At 43.5% G+C, this 21,073-nt stretch overlaps 1 protein-coding gene across 1 annotated transcript in view; it reads left to right on the top strand.

Annotated features, from left to right (window-relative positions):
* The first annotated feature begins 4,618 nt into the window (after positions 1–4,618).
* Positions 4,619–21,073, top strand: part of SCIMP (SLP adaptor and CSK interacting membrane protein) — a 28,754-nt gene continuing 12,299 nt past the window's right edge. Inside the window, exons 1-2 of the mRNA XM_007523208.3 lie at positions 4,619–4,713; positions 20,496–20,619. Of these exons, the coding sequence (XP_007523270.3) occupies positions 4,699–4,713; positions 20,496–20,619 (139 nt within the window). The 5' untranslated portion in view covers positions 4,619–4,698. The remainder of the gene's footprint in view (positions 4,714–20,495; positions 20,620–21,073) is intronic.

Below are 21,073 nucleotides of genomic sequence, written 5' to 3' on the forward strand. Positions count from 1 at the left end.
AGTAGGAGACTTCAGACTACTCTCCCCTGTAAAAAAAAAATGTGGGGGCCTGGTTAAGCACACATGTTCCAGTATGGAAGGACCTGGGTTCAAGCCCCAGTCCCCACCTGTAGGGGGAAAGCTTCACAAGCGGTAAAGCAGAGCTGCGGGTGTCTCTCTGTCTCTCCCTCTGCAGCTCCCCTTCTCCTCAATTTCTGGCTTTCTCTATCAAATAAATAAAGATAACTTAAACAAAAGAAAGAGGGAGAGGGATAAAGGAAGTAAAAAGTCTTTGAAGACAGAGTGAGAGGAGGGGGGCATTTTTAAAGATCACACACAAGTTCACTGTCTCAGAGGCTGTGAAATCTTGCCCAATTCCAGCTTTCCCCATGGGAACTCACCCAGAGAAATGTTCTGAGAGCAGCTCTGCGCTTTTTTAAATTGTGGTAAAGAGGGCGGAGGGTAGATAGTATAGTGGCTATGCAAAGAGATTCTCATGCCTGAGGCTCCAAAGTCCCAGGTTCAATCCCCCACACCACCATAAGCCAGAACTGAGCAGTGCTTTGATTAAAAAAAAAAAAGAAAAAAGAAAAAGAATAAATACTTTAAATAAATACATTGTGTGAAAGAGAGCATAGCATAGCATTTACCATTCTGAAAAGTACAGTTCAGTGGTATTGATATGTAAATCACACGATACAAATATTCTAATATTTATGATATATAATTACATTATACATCACATTTTTTAAAAAATTTATTTCTTTATTGGGGAATTAATGTTTTCCATTCAACAGTAAATACAATAGTTTGTACATGCATAACATTCCCCAGTTTCCCATTTAACAATACAACCCCCACTAGGTCATTCATCATCCTTCATGGACCTGTATTCTCTATACATCACATTTTATGTGACGTAATTATATATTGTACCATTAGCCTATTACACAGTATTATATGTCATCTCACAGCATGCAAACACCACCACCAAACATCTGTTCTCAGTACGTTTCACTTTCTCAAGCTAAAACTCTAGATCAATTACCCATGAGCTCCCAGATAATGGAGAGTTGGTGTACCAGAATGTTATAGCTGAAGTCCCAGAGATTCCAGGTTCAATCCTCACCATGGGTCTCAGCTGAGAGTACTCTGGTCTCTCTTTTCTCCCTCCCTCCCACATGAAAATAAGTAAAATTATTTGGAAAATCAAGTATTAAACTTCCCATACCCACCTCCCAGCCTCTGGTAACAACATTTTCTTGAAAAAGGTTAAAGCACTTTCAAAACATTCAAAATCCAACCATTCTACTTCCTGGCAAGCGCATGGGTGGCTAACATGTTCATCAGTCTTTGCGTTGGTCTAGAAGAAAACAAGTCAGAAAACTTCAAAGCAAGTTCTCTCCCACCCAGCCAGAAAAACCTCGGCTTTGCCTTCATGATATGTTCAGCCACAACTTACTGCTCCCTGTGGATGCGGACCAGGATACAGAGGTGTGGCCTTGGACTGCAAAGAGAGCTCACAGGCAGGGCAGGTGTCTCGTCTTGCTTGCCGCCCAGGTTTGAGTCCTGGCACCACACAGGATGTGGTATGACAGCGGAGAAAATGCTAGTGCTGTGGTCTCTCTCTCTCTGAATGAAAAAGTGGCCTGGAGTGGTGAAATCACATGGAAAAAAAAAAGAGAACAGGAGAAAGAGAGAGAGAAAGAAAGAAAGAGAGAGAGAAAGAAGAAAAGAAAATTAAAAAATAAAAAAGAAAGAAAGAAATAGGATTTCAAAAAAAAAAAGGAGAAAAATATGGTGGTTATTGAGAAGTGGAAGGGTGGGAAGGTGGGGATTGAGGGTAGTAGCAATGGAGACTCAGAGTTGCTCTTGGTGAGTCTCTGGGGAGTCCTCTCCTCCCTTCAGCTGTCCCCTTGTTGTGGAGCAGACTGGAGGTGGTGTCTCCACTGATAAACTGCTGAACTGTTAGCAGTCACTTAATCTCTCCTTAGGCCCCTCTCTCCTCTCTGTCACCAGCCACGCGTGTTTGTACTCACCGGTGATTTACTGGGTTCCTGTGGTCATTCTAGTCCTGTCTTGTTTTGGTCCCGGGTGGTCTCCTTTGGTATTCCTAGTTGATCTGGGAGAGGAGAGGAGAGGAGAGGAGAGGAGAGGAGAGGAGAGGAGAGGAGAGGAGAGGAGAAGAGAGGAGAGGAGAGGAGAGGAGAGGAGAGGAGAGGAGAGGAGAGGAGAGGAGAGGAGAGGAGAGGAGAGGAGAGGAGAGAAAGCGATCTGCTGCTTGTAGCTCCGCCTCCGGAAGTTGAAATTTGGAGAAGTCCCTCCTCTCCTTTCAATTTCTCTGTCACTGTTCAATAGTAAATAAGTATATTATATAAAAAAAAATTGAACTCAGGACCTCATGCTTGAGAGTTCAACATTTTAGCCACTGTACTATCTCCAAGGCTGCTGTGGAAACATTTTAAAACCACTGCTGGATCAAAAAAAAAAAAAAAGATAATATTGTATCCTTTGGGACAAAATGGATGGAACTGGAGGTGATTATGCTTAGTGAAATAAGTAAAGAGACAATGGCAACTACCAGATGGTTTCACTCGTATGTGGAATCTACAGATCTGATTCACATGAACTTGCAAAAAAAAAATCTAAACAAAACAGAAGCAAACAAACTGTAAGACTTGTGAGAACTTGGGAGGCTGGGGATACAGAATGGTGGTGGGTGTGGTGTGAACTATACATTGTAATCTTACAATCTTCTAGCACACTATTAAAAATTTTAAATTATTTTAAAAAACCACTGCAGGAAGCAAACAATCACCTCAGGCGATCAGAAACCAATTCAGCCAGTAGAGTACACGCTTCACCATGTCTCCAGCTCCTGATCACTCTGAGAGCAAGCACCATGTAAAGGGGAGCTTAACAAACGTCAGAGCAGTGCTGTGGTGTCTTCTTCTGTCAGTGTCTTATTCTCTATCTAAAAAGCAAGAGTGGAGGGCAGGTCACATAATACAAGTGGAACCTTTTGTGTCAGCAGTTTTACAGTTAAAAGAGACAGATTGCAGCTCCTTGAAATATTGTTTCTGTCCACATAACTTCATACAGTCGTTTCTTCAGCTGTCTCTCGTAACAAGGGTTAATTAGCACTTGTGATGCAGCACAGGGAGTAAGACCTTTTTTTTTTTTTTTTTTACTTTTTATTATTTTTTTGCCTCCAGGGTTATTGCTGAGACTCAGTGCCTGCACTATGAATCCACTGTCCCTGGAGGCCATTTTTCCCATTTTGTTTCCCTTGCTGTTATTGTTACCCTTGTTATTGTTGCTATATCTGTTGTTGGATAGAACAGAAAGAAATAGAGAGAGGACAGGAAGACAGAGAGAGGGAGAGAAAGACACCTGCAGACCTGCTTCACTGCCCATGAAGTTACCCCCCCACCCCCAACGCAGGTGTGTGGGGGGGTTCGAACCAGGATCCTTACACAGATTCTTGTTCTTGGTACCATGTGCACTTAAGCCACTGTGCTACCCTAACCCCAAAGACAATATTTTATATCTGTTATTTTATTTTATTTTATTTTATTTTACCAGAACACTGCTCAGCTCTGCCTTACGGTGGTGCGTGGAACTGAACCTGGGACTTCAGAGCCTCAGGCATGAGAGTCTCATTGCAGAACCATTATACTATCTACCCCACCCATATTTTACGTCTAGTTTGGATGCCTTAAGAAAAACAAAGCAAAACAAAAACAGCACAGCAGAAACTGTTCAGTATGTGTTACCTGGCAAGATGCTGACAAGATTGAATCATTGGGTAAGGAGTGAACTAGAATTCCTTCTGAGTTCCTGCTGAGCTGGTGGTCTTGAATAAGAAGTGAAGGGTCTCTTTTTGATGTAAGGTTGCCCCAGAATCCTGAGAAGGAAGCACCTCTAGTCACCACTAGGGGGCGGGCTAGCTTCTTGTTGACTGTCCAGATGCCTGGTGTGGGGCCCTAAACTTTGCCTACACACTCACTACGGGCCAGTCTCCTTTTCCCAATGCCGAAGTCTCACATGCAGTGCCTAGACGTGAACCTAGGTCATGAGCATAGCAAGGCACATGCCCTAACTAGTGCACTATTTCACCCCAAGGGGCCATTCTTGATGTAGCTGGTCACACACCCTTCAAAACAGGGAACTTTTGCCTCAGCTGTCCCAGGAGAAAGCGGGCCAGCAGTTGCAGAGTTCCCAGGGGGCTGAGGAGGCTGGTCTCTGCGTGGTGGTGTTTTCACACATGAGTGAGTTTCTTGCCCAGGCAGCCTCTCGGGGTGGCAGTCAGGGTCTTCTCGCTCATCGGAAACTCTAAGCTCGCAAGTCTGGTAATACTCAGGACATGTTCCTCTAATGGGCCCCTGGCTCCCCCCTACTTACCAAATCTGTATCCCAGAGCCTCTTAACCCTCCCAGGCTACCTCCACACTAGGAACTGCGCTCATCCACAGCCTGTGAATCTTGACAGGGCATAAGGTCTGAGGAAGAGATAGTGGTTTCTGCAAAGTCGTGTCAGTTTCCTTGGGAAAAGGATCTGGCTGCTGCTGACAGGGCCAGGGCTGAGCAGAAAGGGGAAGTGTGGTCAGGCTGGTGCTCACTGTTCTGGGAAGGGTGGGGGACCTGTGAGTGAGGACACCTCTCACAACTGCACCTCAGCCACAAGCACTGCGCTCCCCTCAGCCACACACTGCTAGATATGCAGGAGGCCCAGGTAAGCCTTGGTCTTCCCAGGGACACACTCCCGCTCTCTCCGCTGCAGGCACCTGTCAGCATTGGCAGCTGGGTCTGTGTCAGTGTGGGTGAGCAGCTGGGCTTAGACTAGGGGCTGTATCCTGAAGGTTCTGAGCAAGGTTGGAACATCTGTCCTACTGGTCACTGGATGGGTGGTCTCAGGCTCCGTTGGCCCTCTGGGCCCCTGCTTCCTTGTGTGTGTGATGGGGACCTGAAGCCTCCTTCTCAGGTTGAGATGACCTAATGACTGGGAGTGTGTGCTGTGCTGTGGGGATCACTCCTTGCATTCTGGTGGTGAGCCTTGGTGACAGAGAGGTGCGAGGACCCTGATGGGGCTGTGCTGGAGGTGAAGCACTAAGTGCTTATCTGGCTACATCTTGGAGCCCTTGGAAGAAAATTCTAGAACATCAGCAACCTTGGTTTCTTTGTCACTTTGTGTCTGGGGCTTGCGGATTTGTTATGGGTTTCTCAGGTGGAGAGATGGGAGACACAGACACTGAGGCTTTGATGCAGGGAGCAGTGTTTATTATGCCAGCAGAACCAGCCTGCTGGACTCCTGCAAAAAATCTAGGCCCTGAGCTCAATGATGCTCACAATTTTCTCTAGTCAGCTTTCTCATGGTAACTCATAGCAACAAGCTTTGAAGCTTTTGTCCCCCCTACAGGAAGAGAGCACACTTTGTTTTGCTTATCAGCAGGGTTTGCTAACAGACCCTTCTAGCAGGTTGGAGAGAGGATTCACCAGCAGTTGGCCAAAGTCAGGTTGATTACTTTGAGCAGAAAGTCCCATCTATGCTGAGGAGAGGGGGAATTTTTGTCTCTGGCTGTGTTCTTATTCAGCTTGAGAAGTTAACCCTTAGCATCTCTCTTGAAAAGTTAACCCGTTGCTTGCCTCCGATTTATTTACTTGTTTATTTTTATTGCCACCAAGGTTATCACTAGGGTGAATCCACCACTCTCATAGACATTTTTCCTTTTAAAAATTTTTTTCCTCTTCTTTTTCTTTTTTATTGGGCTGGAGAGAAATTGAGAGGAGGTGGGGCGGTAGAGAGGGAGAGAGAAAGAGAGACAGCGGTAGACCTGCTTCAGTGCTAGTGAATCTTCACCCCTGTAGGTGAGGAGCAGGGGCTGGAACCCTGATTCTTGAGCACTACAGCATGTGTGCTCAGCCACAGCCTGGCCCTGGGAACTTATTTATAAGCCAGCCCGCCTTGCCTTCAAGACTCAAGAGCAAAGTGTGTGGAGTCACATGCTCTTGCCCTCTGGAGAATTACTTCAGAGAAGACTCCCGCATGACTTTGTTTCTCTTTCCACCTTCTCATGCCTCAGTCCCTAAAGTCACTCCCTTTCCTGACTTCTTCACACCTAGGGACCTCTGGGGGGGGGAGGTGCTGGAAGTGGGGATCCCTGAGCTAGGAGTCTGTTTTAGTTTTCTAGGTCTTTCACTCCCTGAACATTGGAAATCTGTAAAGAAGTGGGGGAGAACAATAACGCCAAGCCCCACACCACCTCACAACAGCCAAGAAGAGAGTTTGTTGTTTTGACTTTTATTTTATATTATCTTATTTATTTCTTTTAAACTTTTTATTTTATTTGATAGGACAGAGAGAAATTGAGAGGGGAGGGGAAAGATAGAAGAGATGGAGAGAGGGAGTTGGGAGGTAGTACAGCGGGTTAAACGCATGTGGCACAAAGTGTGAGGACTGGAGGAAGGATCCCAGTTTGAGCCCCCGGCTGCCCACATGCAGGGGAGTCGCTTCACAAGTGGTGAAGCAGGTCTGCAGGTGTCTATCTTTCTTTCCCCCTCTGTCTTCCCCTCCTCTCTCCACTTCTCTCTGTCCTAACAACGACAACAACAACAATTAAAACAACAATAAAGAACAACAAGGTCAACAAAAGGGAATATATATGAAGAGATGGAGAGAGACTCCTGCAGCCCTGCTTCACCACTCATGAAGCTTACCCTTTGCAGGTGGGAACTGAGGACTTGAACCTGGTTCCTTTCTCATGATAATGTGTACACTTAGTATTTGGCCTTTTAGATCTTCTAGCCCAGCACAGGCTTTTTGGGAAGTTATCTACATTTTATTTTGACTTAAACACACGCTAGAAATATAAACCTCCCCTGCTGTCATCATGGGGCAGGGGCCCCAGCCTCCTCTACCTTCTAGACCAGCAGTAATGCTGGAGAGCCCTGGAGTGACAGGCTTAAGATTTCCTACACATTCTCTGCCCCAAGCAAATAAGAAAAAGGAAGATACTCTAAGAGACAACTTGACTGGGTCCGAGGAAGCTTGTAGAAATCCTGGGATAAGTTTGCTAACAAGCTTGAGTAACAGGTGAGTCTGGAAAGCTCTGTTAAGCTCAAAAGCATCGCACCAGACATCCTGGAAGGGCAACTCACTTGGGAGCAGAGGGTAGAAGTTCTCTTAGAGGGGGTCGGGCAGTAGCGCAGTGGGTTGAGTGCACATGGTGCAAAATGCAAGGACCGGCAGGAGGATCCCGGTTCGAACCCCCGGCTTCCCACCTGCAGGGGGGTCACTTCACTCATGACCCCCTGGTCCCCACTTGCAGGGGGAAAGCTTCATGAGTGGTGAAGCAGGGCTGCAGGTGTCTCTCTCTATCCCTCTCTATCTCCCCTTCCCTCTCAATTTCTCGCTGTCTCTATCCAATAAATAAACAAATAAAAATTTAAAAAAATAATGAAACTCTGAACATGTGCTTATTTTGCATTTCACTGGAAGGGAAGCAGTACAGAAAGTGGTAAGGGTCATACTCTCATACACTTAAAAAAAAATCAGAATCATCTTTCGATGTTTCCTCCCACTCATCTCCAGCCACAGATGCTGGTGGCGTTATGTAAAGATGCGGCCAAGTGCAATGCTGCATTCTGCTGTTTTCATTTTATGTGGTCTCCCAATAATCCCCTTGTGATGTTTTGATATTTCCTTTCTTGATCACAGCAGTATATTTCATCAAGCGATTCTTCTATGATTTTCTTTCTTTCAAATACTTAAAAAGTTGTACATTTTTATTTGATAGGACATAAAGAAGTTGAGAGGGAAGGAGAATAGAGAGGGAGATAGAGAGGGGGAGAGAAAGAGACACCTGCAGTGCTACTTCATCACTTGGGAAGTTTCCCCCTTGTAAGTGGAAGACAAGGGCTTGAACCCATGTCCTTATGCATTATAGCATGTATACTTTACTAGGTGCACCAAAACCTGGCCCTTCTCTTCTGTGATTTCCTTTCCCACCCCTACTTCCTACTGTTTGGCTGCTCAGTCATGCCCTGCTCAATCCTCTCTATATGAGGGGAGTGCTATCTACATTTCCATTTTTTTTTTCTTTCTTTCTTTCTTTTTTACTTGTTATTATTGGATAGAACAGGGAGAAATTGAGAAGGGAGGGGGAGCTAGAGAGGGAAAGAGACAGAGAGACACCTGCAGCCTTACTACACCGCTCATGAAGCTTTCCCCCCTGCAGATGGGGGTCAGGGCTTTGAACCCAGGTCCTTGTATACTGTAATGTGTGTGCTTAACCAGGTGTACAATAACTCAGCCCTTCTACTTTTTTTTTTATACTTTGATCCACCATTCAGGAAGTTTCTCCTTTCATGAGGCTCTCATGTGACTGACCAGGGGCTCAAACCCAGGTCCTTCCTCATGCATGGTAAAGTGTACACTGTACTCGGTGAGCTATCTCTCAGTCCTATATTTTCAGTTTTTAAGCTAACATAAATAAGTAAGCACACATAGGTAGTTGATCTTAAGAATCTGGGGACAGAGAAGAGGAAAAAAATTTCAAGGAGAACATAAGTTATAAAGTGGGTGAAGATACTGAAATTAATTTGATAAAATGCGTAGTGTGACTTCTATCAACAGTTCTCTGGAATTGCCTTTTGAGGCAACAAAAGTTGGGGCTGATGTGGCTAGTTGTTTGTAACTGTGACCTCATCCTGACATCACTCAAAATTGCCACCATTTCTTTGTGAGGATGCCTTAGGCTATTGAAATATTAAGAAACGAAGGAGCAGCTGGAATGACAGCCGTCAGTACCTGCATAGTCTCTGCTTTTAGTCATCTGTTTAATGCCAATGGCAGATGGAGGACAGTCATGTGTCTAGGAGATGGGACTTTGGAATTAGAGTGCATAGCACCTGGATCCTAGACCCTGTTTCCAAACTGCCAGTAGCAGGAGGAAGAGACTAGGGTCTCCGTCTTTCATTCACATACACCTACAGTGCACCTACTGTGTTTCAGGTGATGTTGTAGGTACTGGGAGTAGTGGTAAAGAGAGGGCCATGGTCCTTGCTTTCACAGAGTTTGAACACCTGTGTGGGAGACAGACAGGAACTAATAAACCAACAGAACTGTCTTAGTGGTGATGGTGGTGGTGGTGTATGTGTATGAGTTCTATTGAACAAATGTGTTGTATATGGTAATCATAACATATAGGGAGTTGTCTCCTCCTTCACTCATTGAATTTTGCCTCCTACTTCAGAGACAATGGGAGTTTTGGAGTGTGAGCTCACAGCTTCTAGTCTCCATATCCCAGTCTGTTTCTGTTCAGCATCATCTTGACTTGTGTTCCCTTCCAAAAGCTCATCCTTCTGTCAGGATCCATGAAACTCTTTCCTCAGCTACTTAGACATATTGTTCCTGCGGTCTCTGTTTCTCTTTCTGTTTAATTTTATGTGGGGGGGCACTGATGGTTCATGTGCAGTTCTTGATACATGGGCACAGTTTCTCAGCTCTCCACGCACCATGCGGCAGCACCTCAAGGTTCTTTCCACCACCCCCTTCCTTCCCTTTCCTTTCCACAGTCCTTTCTTTTGGTGCAATGCACCACAACTAGTCCAAATTCTCTCTGTGATTTCCCTTTGTCCTTATTTCTTAAGTTCCACTTGTAATTGAGATCATTTTGGTATTTCTCCTTTTCTTCTTTTTAATCTGTTTCATTTAACATTATGTCTTCAAGTTCCATCAAGGAATTATATATATATATATATGGACTTCGGATGGATTCCAGAATGTTCCTTGTTCCTGCCAAAGTCCTAGGAAAGTCCAACAAAGTCATTCACACCAGGGGCCGGGTGGTGGTGCACCAGGTTAAGCTCATATACTGCCAAGTGCAAGGACCCATGCAAGGATCCTGGTTCAAGCCCCAGGTTCCCTGCCTGTAGGGGGGTCACTTAAGTGGTGAAACAAGATTGCAGATGTCTATCTTTCTCCTTCTCTATCTTACCCTCCCCTCTCAATTTCCCTCTGTCCTATCCAAAATATCAAGAAAATGGCCACATTAGCAGTGGATTTATAGTGTAGTGCAGGCACCAAGCCCCAGGGATAACCCTGGAGGCAAAACAAAACAAAACAAACAAACAAACAAACAAAAAACCAAAGTCATTCACACCAAAGTGAAAATCATAGTTTCTCTTCCTCAGAGTGTGGTACACTCGGGAAAATATGTTTAAATGAAAGAAATATGGAGGAAAGCAGAGAACTCTGGAGAGAAGTGAACTGATGATAGACTCTCAGGCAACATGACAAATAGACAAGACAGACATTTGAGTTCAAGAAGTCTTGAGGGTTCCAGCCCCAGGATCCCCACCTGCAGGGGAGGCACTTCACAAGAGGTGAAACAGGTCTGAAGGTGTCTACTTTCTCTCCCCGTCTCTGTCTTCTCCTCTTCTCTCCATTTCTCTCTGTCCAATCCAAAACGATGACATCAATAACAACAAAAATAATAACTACAACAATAAAACAACGAGGGCAACAAAAAGGAACAAATATTTAAAAAGAAGTCTTGGGGGTAGGGTGTCTTTATTCTACGGAGCTGCTGCTATTGTCTATCGTTGCTGCAGCAAACAAGCATCCAGCTTCTTTATCAACCTCACTGGGACCCTGGAACACTGGTTGGATGTAGTTTTCTTCACCTCAGTGAAGAACCAACTGAGAGAATCAACTGAAAGGCTGGTTGAAAATGCTGATTCCCAAGTCCCACACACCACATCTACACATCAGAGCAGGGAGCAGAATAGGGGTATAGAATCCTTGAATCTATTTGAATTCAATTCTCAGGTATTTCAATGTGATATTTAAGAAGTCCTGGCTTGATACTGGGGAGACAGCTCAGCCTGTTAGAGCAGCACAATTTTGTATGCCTGAGGCCCAAGGCCAAAGGTTCAATTCTCCACACCACACTGAACAGGTCTCTGCACCCTTTCTCATTCTTCCTCATTAAAAAAATGCATACATTTAAAGAGAGAGAGAGAGAGAGAGAGAGGAGAGACCTCTTGGCTTAGGAGGTGGCATAGTGACTAAAACCTGAACTTATAATTATGAGGTCCCAAGTTCAATCCCCAGTATAACCATGTGCTAGAGTGAGGCTCTGGGGTGTGGGGGACAGCATAGTAGTTATACAAGAAGGTATTCATGCTTGAGGCATTGAGGTACCAAGTTCATTTACCATATCATCATAAACCAGAGCTAAGTAGTGCTCTGGTAGAGTGTGTGTGTGTGTGTGTGTGTGTGTGTGTGTGTGTGCTGAGATTCTGCTTCTCTCCTCTACTATTACTAAGTAAATATTTAAAATGAATAAAGCCCTAACTTGAAGTTAGGACCCTAGATCAAGAAAGACCTGGGTTTGGCTTGTAATTTTCCCACTTACTAATTCTGTGACCACTTATTGCATTCTTTTAAGCTTTTGTGCTCTTATCTCTACAATTATAGAACTCTTATGAAGATTAATGGAGATGGGGCATGAGCAAGTCACTTTTCCAAGGTGCATTTTCATACTGAGGCTTTTATTATGTGGAAAAAAGTCACAGCTGAAGGTTGAGCCCTATGCCAATATTGGAAGTCCTTAAACAAGAGTTCTGCTTTCAGTTCTGTTATAAAAAGAAGCATTGTTATTTGGTGTCAACTAGGCGTGTAAAAAAAATAGCACGAACTTGGTCATCAGACTGGGCTGAGCTGTGTTATCTTTCACAGATTGCTTAATCTCCTTGAGTTTTATTTCTTCATCTGTTAAATGGAAGTAATAGTTGCTCACCCATGGAAAGACCAAATTGTGGATTATGTAATAACATATTTATCAGTACTTCTCAACCTGGGACTCATATTAGAATCATCTGGAGAAATTCATTAAAACAAACAGACTCAGTGGCACAATCTCCCAGTGGTCAGCTGGGAGATTGTTCAGCTGACCGATTGCTGCACTTGAGTGCCTGAAGCCCCGTTTTCTTTCTTTTTTTTTTAAATTTTTTATTAGTGATTTAATTTTAATTTACAAAATTATAAGATAAATGGGGTATAATTCCACATCTTTCCCACCACCAGAGTTCTGTGTCCTCATTTCCTCTATTAGAAACTGCATTAGTTCACAGATATGGGCTAGCCATTATATATATATATATTTTCCCCCCCTATGGTTCTGCCTTCTCTTCCTTTCTAAGTCACACCTACTAGTTATGACTGTTTTATTTTTCTCTCTCTCTCTCTCTTTTCTCTCTGGGTCATGAAGAAATTGGATTTCAGTACCGTCTGGTCATCTTTCCCTAACATTTGCCCCACTGGGAGTATGGACTAAAATTCTTTATAGGGTGGAGAAGGTGGAAGGTCTGGCTTCTGTAATTGCTTCTCTGCTAGAAATGTATGTTGGCAGGTTGATCCATAGGCAGTTTCTATCTTTCCCTAGTGGTGAAACACCATTTAATATATATACATATATATATATATATAAAAATTTATTTATAAAAAGGAAACACTGACAAAAACCGCAAGATAAGAGGGGTATAACTCCACACAATTTCCACCACCAGAGCTCTATATCCAATCCCCTTCCCTGATAGCTTTCCTATTCTTTATCCCTCTGGGAGTATGGACCCAGGGTCATTATGGGGTGCAGAAGGTGGAAGGTCTGGCTTCTGTAATTGCTTCCCTGCTGAACATGGGCTTTGGCAGGTCGATGCATAATCCCTGCCAGTCTTTCTCTTTCCCTAGTGGGGTGGAGCTCTGGGGAAGCGGAGCTCCAGGACATATTGGTGGGGTTGTCTGCCCAGGGAAGTCTGGTTGGCATCGTGTTAGCATCTGGAACCTGGTGGCTGAAAGAAGAGTTAACATATAAAGCCAGACAAATTGTGGACTAAAAAATAATTTTTTATTGGGGGTTGGGCAGTAGCACAGCAGTTTAAGTGCATATGGCGCAAAGCGCAAGGACCAGCATAAAGATTCCAGTTCGAGCCTCGGGCTCCCAACCTGCAAGTGGGTCCCTTCACAAGTGGTGAAGCAGGTCTGCAGGTGTCTATCTTTCTCTCCCCTCTTTCTGTCTCCCCTCCCCTCTCGATTTCTCTCTGTCTTATCCAACAACAACATCAATGGAAACAATAACAACAACAACAAGGGCAACAAAATGGGGAAGAAATGGCCTCCAGGAGCAGTGGATTCATGGTGCAGCAATAACCCTGGAGGCAAAAAAAAAAACCTTTAAAAAATAATAATTTTGGGGAGTCAGGCGGTAGCGCAGCGGGTTAAGCGCACGTGGCACAAAATACAAGGACTGAGTAAGTTGTAGTATATATACACAACAGAATACTACTCAGCTATTACAAATGGTGAATTCACCTTCTTTACCCTATCTTGGATAGAGCTTGAAAAAAACTCATGTTAACGGAGATAAGTCTGAAACAAAAGGATGAATATAGGATGATGTCACTCAAAGACAGGAATTGAGCAGGGGATAAAGCACTGGACTTCAAGCATGAGGTCTTGAGTTTAGTCCCAAGCAGCACATGTACCGGAGTGATGTCTGTTTTTTTCTCTCTCTCCTCCTATCTTTCTCATTAATAAATAAATAAATAAAACCCTTAAAAAAAGATAAGAAAAAGGGGGGCCGGGTGGTAGTGCAGCGGGTTAAGCGCACGTGGTGCAAAGTGCAAAGACCTGCATAAGGATCTGGGTTTGAGCCCCCAGCTCCCCACCTGTAAGGGAGTCGCTTTACAGGCAGTGAAGCAGGTCTCAGGTGTCTATCTTTCTTTCCCCCCTCTCTGTCTTCCCCTCCACTCTCAGTTTCTCTCTGTACTATCCAACAACAATGACAACAATAATAGTAACAACAACACCACTAAACAACAAGGAAGGGCAACAAAAGGGAAAAAATGACCTCTAGGAGCAGTGGATTTGTAGTGCATGCACAGAGCCCCAGAAATAACCCTGGAGGCAAAGAAGGAAAGAAAGAAAGAAAGAAAGAAAGAAAGAAAGAAAGAAAGAAAGAAAGAAAGAAAGAGAAAAAGATCAGAAGGGAAAACACTAAGCAGAACTTAGACTGGAGTTGGTGTATTGCACCAAAGTAAAAGACTCTGGGGTGGGCTGGGGGGAGTTCAGGTCCTGGAACATGATGACAGATTAGGACTTAGTGAGGGTTGAATTGTTATGTGGAAAATTGGGAAATGTTATGCATGTACAAACTATTGTATGTTACTGTCAATTGTAAACCATTAATCCCCCAATAAATTAGTTAAAAATAAAACAAAACAAAACAAAATCTCTGTGATGACCTTCTGGTCATGTTGGCTGAATCTCCATTCACTGTTTCCCCCCTCCCTTCTGGGACATTCACAGAAGGCAAAAATTAAAAATTGCATAAGCCCAGTGGAAACACTTTAACTGAAGTATCTTATCTTACCAAGATCTGAGCATACAGGGGTTTGTGTAGTGACCTACCTCACCCCAACATTTCACCTCCTAGTTTCCCAAAGTATGAATATGTTCGATTACTTGACAAAGTAGTTTCAGGTAGAATTATGGTTGCTAAGCAGGTGCTCTTGATATGGAAAAATTATCCATGTGGATCAGTGTAGTCACAAGAGTCTTATGAATGGAAGAGGCAGAAAATATCAGAGGAAAAAAAAATTGTGAGATATATACCCGATGGAATACTATTCAGCTGTTAAGAATGATGAAATGGTCTCCTTTGCATTCTGCTGCATGAAACTTGAGTACATCACGTTGAGTGAGATAAGCCAAAAAAGAGAAAGACAAAAACCAAATTATCTCATTTAGCAGGACTTTAAAAAGGAGGGAGAGCACGAAGTGAGATATGGGCTGGACGTGGTGTATTGCAGCAAAAGCAAAGGGCTCTGGGCAAGGACAGGGAGGAACTTTGGGGGCCTGGTAGATAACGAAATTGTGCGCCTGTGTCAATTAATCCACTGGGAAGACATTAACCCCTCAATAAAAAAAATTTAATAGAGGGTTAGAATGTCATGCGGGAAACTGAAAAATGTTACACATGTACCAACGACTGTATTTTACTGTAAACTGTAAAGCATTCATCCCCCAATAAAGAAAAATTAATTAATTAATAAAAGGAAAAATGTCCGAGGGAATTGTGGCTACTCAAATGTCAGAAAACCTGTTTCTTTCTGCCAGGGAGACATCACTGCTGAGTTTGTTGTTTTATTTGTCTGAGCAGAGCACTGAGCAGGTGTGGCTATTAGTGGCACTGGGGATTGAACCTGGCACTTCTCACAGGTATCAGTGTGCTATTGCTGCATTATCCCCTTGGCCCTTGATGTTGACTTTTTTTTTTTTTGTAATTTTAAAGAGATATTCAATCAATTTTTCCCCTCTCATATGAATTAAATAGTGATTTATATGACTACAAATTGATAGGAGTGTACATAAACACCATTCCCACCACCATAAGACTGTGTCCCATCCCTCCCACCCCCGCACTCCCGCCCCATGAAGCTGAACATCCACCCTCACCCTCCACCCCAGGGTTTTTTCTTTGGTGCCCTACTCCAAATTCAATCAACTCCTGCTTTGAATTTTCCTTTCTGTTCTTCTTTCTCAACTTCTGTTGATTAGTGGGATCTTTATCTTTCTGACTTAGCTCACTTAACATAATTTCTTCTAGCTCCATCCGCGATGGGTCAGAGAAGGTGGGTTCATTGTTCTTAATAGCTGTGTAGTATTCCATTGTGTACATATACCACAGCTTTCTCAGCCACTCATCTGTTATTTGAAGATGGAGGAAGGAAAGGTCAGAGAACCAAGGAACATGACTGGCCTCTAGAAACTGAAAGATACAAAGAGATGGTTTATCCAATGGAACCTCCAAAAGGAAAAATAAACCCTGTCCATATTTTGATTTTAGTCAGAAACATCCATGTTGGACTTTCAGAACTGGACAATAATAACTTTGTGTTATTTTAAGTCATTGTGTCTATAGAGATTTATAAGAGCAGCCATAGGAAACAAATTCAATTTGTTCTAATGGTTGTGATTGCCTGGGCTCCTTCCATATTTCTATAAGTGACTTCCCCGATGATATTTGCTCACTTCCAAAACTTTTTGTTGTTGTTGTTAATAGAACTCTTTTATTTTTTTTTACTCTAGCATGAATAATACTAACTTTAAAAAATTTTTATTTATAAAAAGGAAACATTGACAATACCATAGGATAAGAGGGGTACAACTCCACACAATTCCCACCACCAGAACTCAGTATCCCATCCCCTCCCCTGATAGCTTTCCTATTCTTTATCCCTCTGGGAGTATGGACCCAGGGTCATTATGGGGTGCAGAAGGTGGAAGGTCTGGCTTCTGTAATTGCTTCCCCAACATGAGCATTGACAGGTCGATTCATACTCCCAGCCTGTCTCTCTCTCCAGAACTTTTTTATTAGTGATTTACAAAATTACAAAACAATAAGGATATAATTCCACACCACTCCCACCACCAGAGTTCTGTGTCCCCATTCTCTTCATTGGAAACTTCAGTGGTTCTCCCAAAGTCACAGATACGGATTGACTATTATATCTATAACTGTATATATATATTTGATCATTTTTTTTCTATGGTCCTGCCTTCTCTTCCTTTTAAAGTCACACCCTACACCCATTATTACTTCTGAATGTCCTTACTATTCCCCTCTTCTCTCTCTGAGTCCTGATGGAGTTGGAGTTCAGAGTTCTCTGGTCATTTTCCCCTAACATGTCCCCCCTCTGGGAGTATGGACCAAAACTATTTTTGGGGTTCAGAAGTTAAGAGTTCTGGCTTCTATAATTGCTTCTCCACTGGACATGGATGTTTGCAGGTCAATCCATTCCCCCAGCCTGTTTCTATCTTTCCCTAGTAGGGAAAAGATAGGGGTAGGGCTCTGGAGAGGGGCAGTTCAAGGACACATTGGTGAGGTTGTCTGCCCATGGAGTTCAGGATGAAATCATAGCAGCATCTGCAATTTGGTGTCTGAAAGGCAGTAAGTTATGAGGCAGAACAAAAAAAATTTAATAAATAAGAACCAGGAAGTAGGAATAGAGCAGGTAGGAATAAGTACTTAAGGTGGTAAGAAGCTAAGAAGTCTATTTTAGGTATGTTCTTTAGTAATTTTTGCTTAAGCTTAATAGTTAATTTGGAGGTGGATTAAAAATACCATCTGAGAAGATGTAGTTACAGTTGAGAATAGAACTAAAAAACTAGATTAGGGCAAAGTAGCTCCCAAACTTACAGAAAATATATAAATACAGTTAACTGTTTACCAGATCAATCTGACCCAGGGCCCATGTCTATTTCATATTTAACACAGGAGCCTGTGTACCATCTGAGTCCGTGTCAGTCTGAGCTCACAGCTCACGGTCACAGCTGGGGACATTTCAGGCTGTGCTCATTTCAGGACCAGTCTTCCTTGTGCGGCAGAGGAGGATGACACAGCCTCCCTTCAGAGAGCGGGGCAGTCCCCACCATTGCTGCTCTACAGTGAGGACAAGGTCCTGAAGAGGGTCTTGAAAGGGCTTATGGTGACATTCCTGATACTTATAAAACTTTTAAGTTATTTTGATTTCCTTTTTTGTGGTGTCAGGGATTTAATGAACTCAGGACCTTATATGTAATACCCCTAAATAGGCAGCTTCTTAGTCCAGTGTTCTGTTCTTGCTTGCTTTATTGCCCATTTAAATTTTTTCATTTGTGATTAATAGTGGATTACAAGACTGAAAAAAAAATACAGTGTATAGTTCCACACTGAACGCACCATTAAAGTTCTGGGACTCACCCTACCATCTCCCAAATATAACAGTTCTCACAAAATCTCAAAAGAAACAGATTTTTCTCTCTTCCTCCCTCCCTCCCTCCCTCCTCCCTTCTCTTTCTCTCTCTTTCTTTCTTTAAATTTTCTTTATTTATTGGATAGTGATAGGCAGAAGTCGAGAGGAAGGGGAAGACAGAGAGGGAAAGAGACAGAGAGACACCTGCAGCACTGCTTCACCACTTGCAAAACCTTCCCCCTGCAGGTGGGGACCAGGGGTTCGAGCCTGGGTCCTTGAGCATTGCAACATGTGCTCTCAACCAGGTGTGCCACCACCAGGCCCCCTCTTTTTTTCTTTCTTCCTTTCTTTCTTTCTTTCTTTCTTTCTTCCTTCCTTCCTTCCTTCCTTCCTTCTTTCCTTCCTTCCTTCCTTTCTCTCTTTCTTTCTTTCTTTTTTCCCCTTTTTTGAGTATTCTGTTCTTTACATTTGTTATAAAGAAAGAGAGAGTAGAAGAAGAGACGCAAAGGGAGAACTACCACAGCACCCGCTATCCATAGAGCTCCCTCATTGTTGTTTCTGGTGTTCCCATGTGTTATTGGGAACTGAACACAATGCCTCAAAGACACAGGCCCTATGGGTTGAACTGTAACCCCGCCTCATTTTGATTATTAATCAGACTTATATAAAATTTATATTTTATAAATTATTTTAGATAGAAACAGAGACTGACAGGGTGGAGAGAGAGAGAGAATGACAGACAGAGACAACACTGAGGCTTCCTTTAATGTGATGGGAGCTGGGGTCAAGCCTGGATCATGCACATGCCAAAGCAATTTTTTTTTTCTCCTCCAGGGTTATTGCTGGGCTCGGTGCCTGCACCATGAATCCACCGCTCCTGGAGGCCATTTTTTCCCCCTTTTTGTTGCCCTAGTTGTTGCAGCCTCGTTGCGGTTATTATTATTGCCATTGTTGACGTTGCTTTGTTGTTGGATAGGACAGAGAGAAATGGAGAGAGGAGGGGAAGACAGAGAGAGAGGGGGAGAGAAAGACAGACACCTGCAGACCTGCTTCACCGCCCGTGAAGCGACTCCCCTGCAGGTGGGGAGCCGCCGGTCCCTGCGCTTTGCGCCACGTGCGCTTAACCCACTGCGCCACCGCCCGACTCCCCAAAGCAATTTTTAAACTTGGTTTGGCTCGGTGGCCAGGTGGTGATGCACCTGGTGTGCAGATTACAGTGCTCAAGGACTCAGGTTCAAGCCCCTGGTCCCCACCTGCAGGGGGAAAGCTTCAAGTGAATCAGGGCTGCAGGTGTCTCTATACCTCTCTCCTCTATCTCCTTCTCCCCTCAGTTTCTGTCTCTATCCAACCATATATACATATACATACACATACACATACACATACACATACACATATACATATACATATGTATATAGGTATGTGTATCTTTAAGAAAAAGAAGACCAAAAAACCAAAACCAACCAAACAAAAAAACAAAAAAACCCAAACCCTTGGTTCTACTTGTTGTTAGTCTGTCTTTAACTCAAGGCTCCTCATTCTGGCCCAGTGATGGGAAGGGAAGGGATTAGTCTTGGTTGCCTCCATAGCCCTTCCCTGCTTTTATTTTCCTAATGTTGGGTTGAAGAGAAAAGAGAGAGAGACAGGCAGTTCTGTGATGTTGCCTGTCAATTACAGGGGGTATGCTTCACATGCAGTGAAGCAGGTCTGCAGGTGTCAACCTTTTTTCTTTCCTATCTTATCTCCCTCCCCCTCTCAACTTTTCTCTATCCCATACAAATAAAACAAGAAGGGGGGGGGATGGCCTCCGGAGGTGTTAGTAGTGCAGGAAAGGAGCAATAACCCTGGTGGCAATAAAAACCAAAACAAAAAGAAAGGAAGGAAAGGAGGGAGGGAGGAAGGAATAAATTTCAATCTCTTTAGTTTCCTGGAGAAGAAAGAAGTAGGATAACATCAGAAAGTGAAAATGGAGTCATTTTTCAGAATGACAGTATTAAGTATCTTACAATTTTATTCTTACAAATCAAAATGATTTGATTTGCTATGAAACAAATCAAGTATGTCCACAAGTGCTGTAAGTGCTTTACCATTTTTCACTTTATTTCCTCCTCACCAATACACACTTTTCTAGACAGGCAGCTGACCACAAAGTAAAATAACTTTCTCAAAATCACTCAGGGAGGAAGCAGGGTGGAATGCTTTTTCTCTGTCACAGGACTTTCCTCTACTGGTGTTAGTCAAGATGCCTCCAAGTCATCAAGGAAAGGCCAAATGAGGTTTAGAATGCTTCCTCGTAAGGGATCAATACTGTGGTAGTTATACAATGGTGCACAGGACTGAGAGATTTGCCCTGACATAAGCAATCAGAATCTACAACTGAGAATAAAAATTCCAGGGCGCAGGCAGTGGTATACCTGGTTAACTGCTCACCTTACAGTGAGCAAGGACCTGGGTTCAAGCCCCTGGTCCCGACCTGCAGGGGGAAAAGCTTCACATGTGGTGAAATAGGGCTGCAGGTCTCTTTCTGTCTCTTTCTCTATCTTCTGTCCCTTCTAAACTTCTCTCTGTCTATATCTAATAGAAAAAAATAAAAAGAGAGAGAGAGAATAAAAGTCCCATGTTCTTTATAGTCTAAGACTAGGCAAACAGTACTCTTCCCCATGGACTGATATGAAATACCTTTTCTACAGAAACAAGCAGATGTGTTTCCATTCTCAGGATTCCATGGTGATGCAATGGTTGAGGAGGAATTTCTGGATCATCTTAGCTGTGACCATCATCACTGTCTCTGTGCTTCTGGGTCTCATGATCTATGGCATCTGTAGGTGGCTGCTTAGAAAAGGTAATGATCTGGGTCAGGGTGGTGGAGCATCTGGTAAAGCTCATACATTATAACGCACAAGAACTCAGCTTCAAGCCTCTGGTGTCCACCTACAGGGGGGAAACTTCATGAGTGCTGGAGCTGTACTGTAGATCTTTCTCTCTCTCTTCCCCTCTCCCGCCCAATAAAAAACAAAGTCTACTGATCTTAAAAGTACACTTGGGAGTCGGGTTGTAGCACAGTGGGTTAAGCACATGTGGTGCAAAGCCCAAGGACCTGCGTAAGGATTCTGGTTCTAGCTCCAGGCTCCCCACCTGCAGGGGAGTTGCTTCACAGGCAGTGAATCAGGTCTGCAGGTCTCTCTCTCTTTCTCTCCCCCTCTCTGTCTTCCCTTCCTCTCTCCATTTTTCTCTGTCCTATTTAACAATGAAGACATCAATAACAACAATAATAACTACAACAATAAAAAACAAGA

This window comes from Erinaceus europaeus, chromosome 12 (genome assembly GCF_950295315.1).
Source record: "Erinaceus europaeus chromosome 12, mEriEur2.1, whole genome shotgun sequence".
Lineage (NCBI taxonomy): Eukaryota > Metazoa > Chordata > Mammalia > Eulipotyphla > Erinaceidae > Erinaceus > Erinaceus europaeus.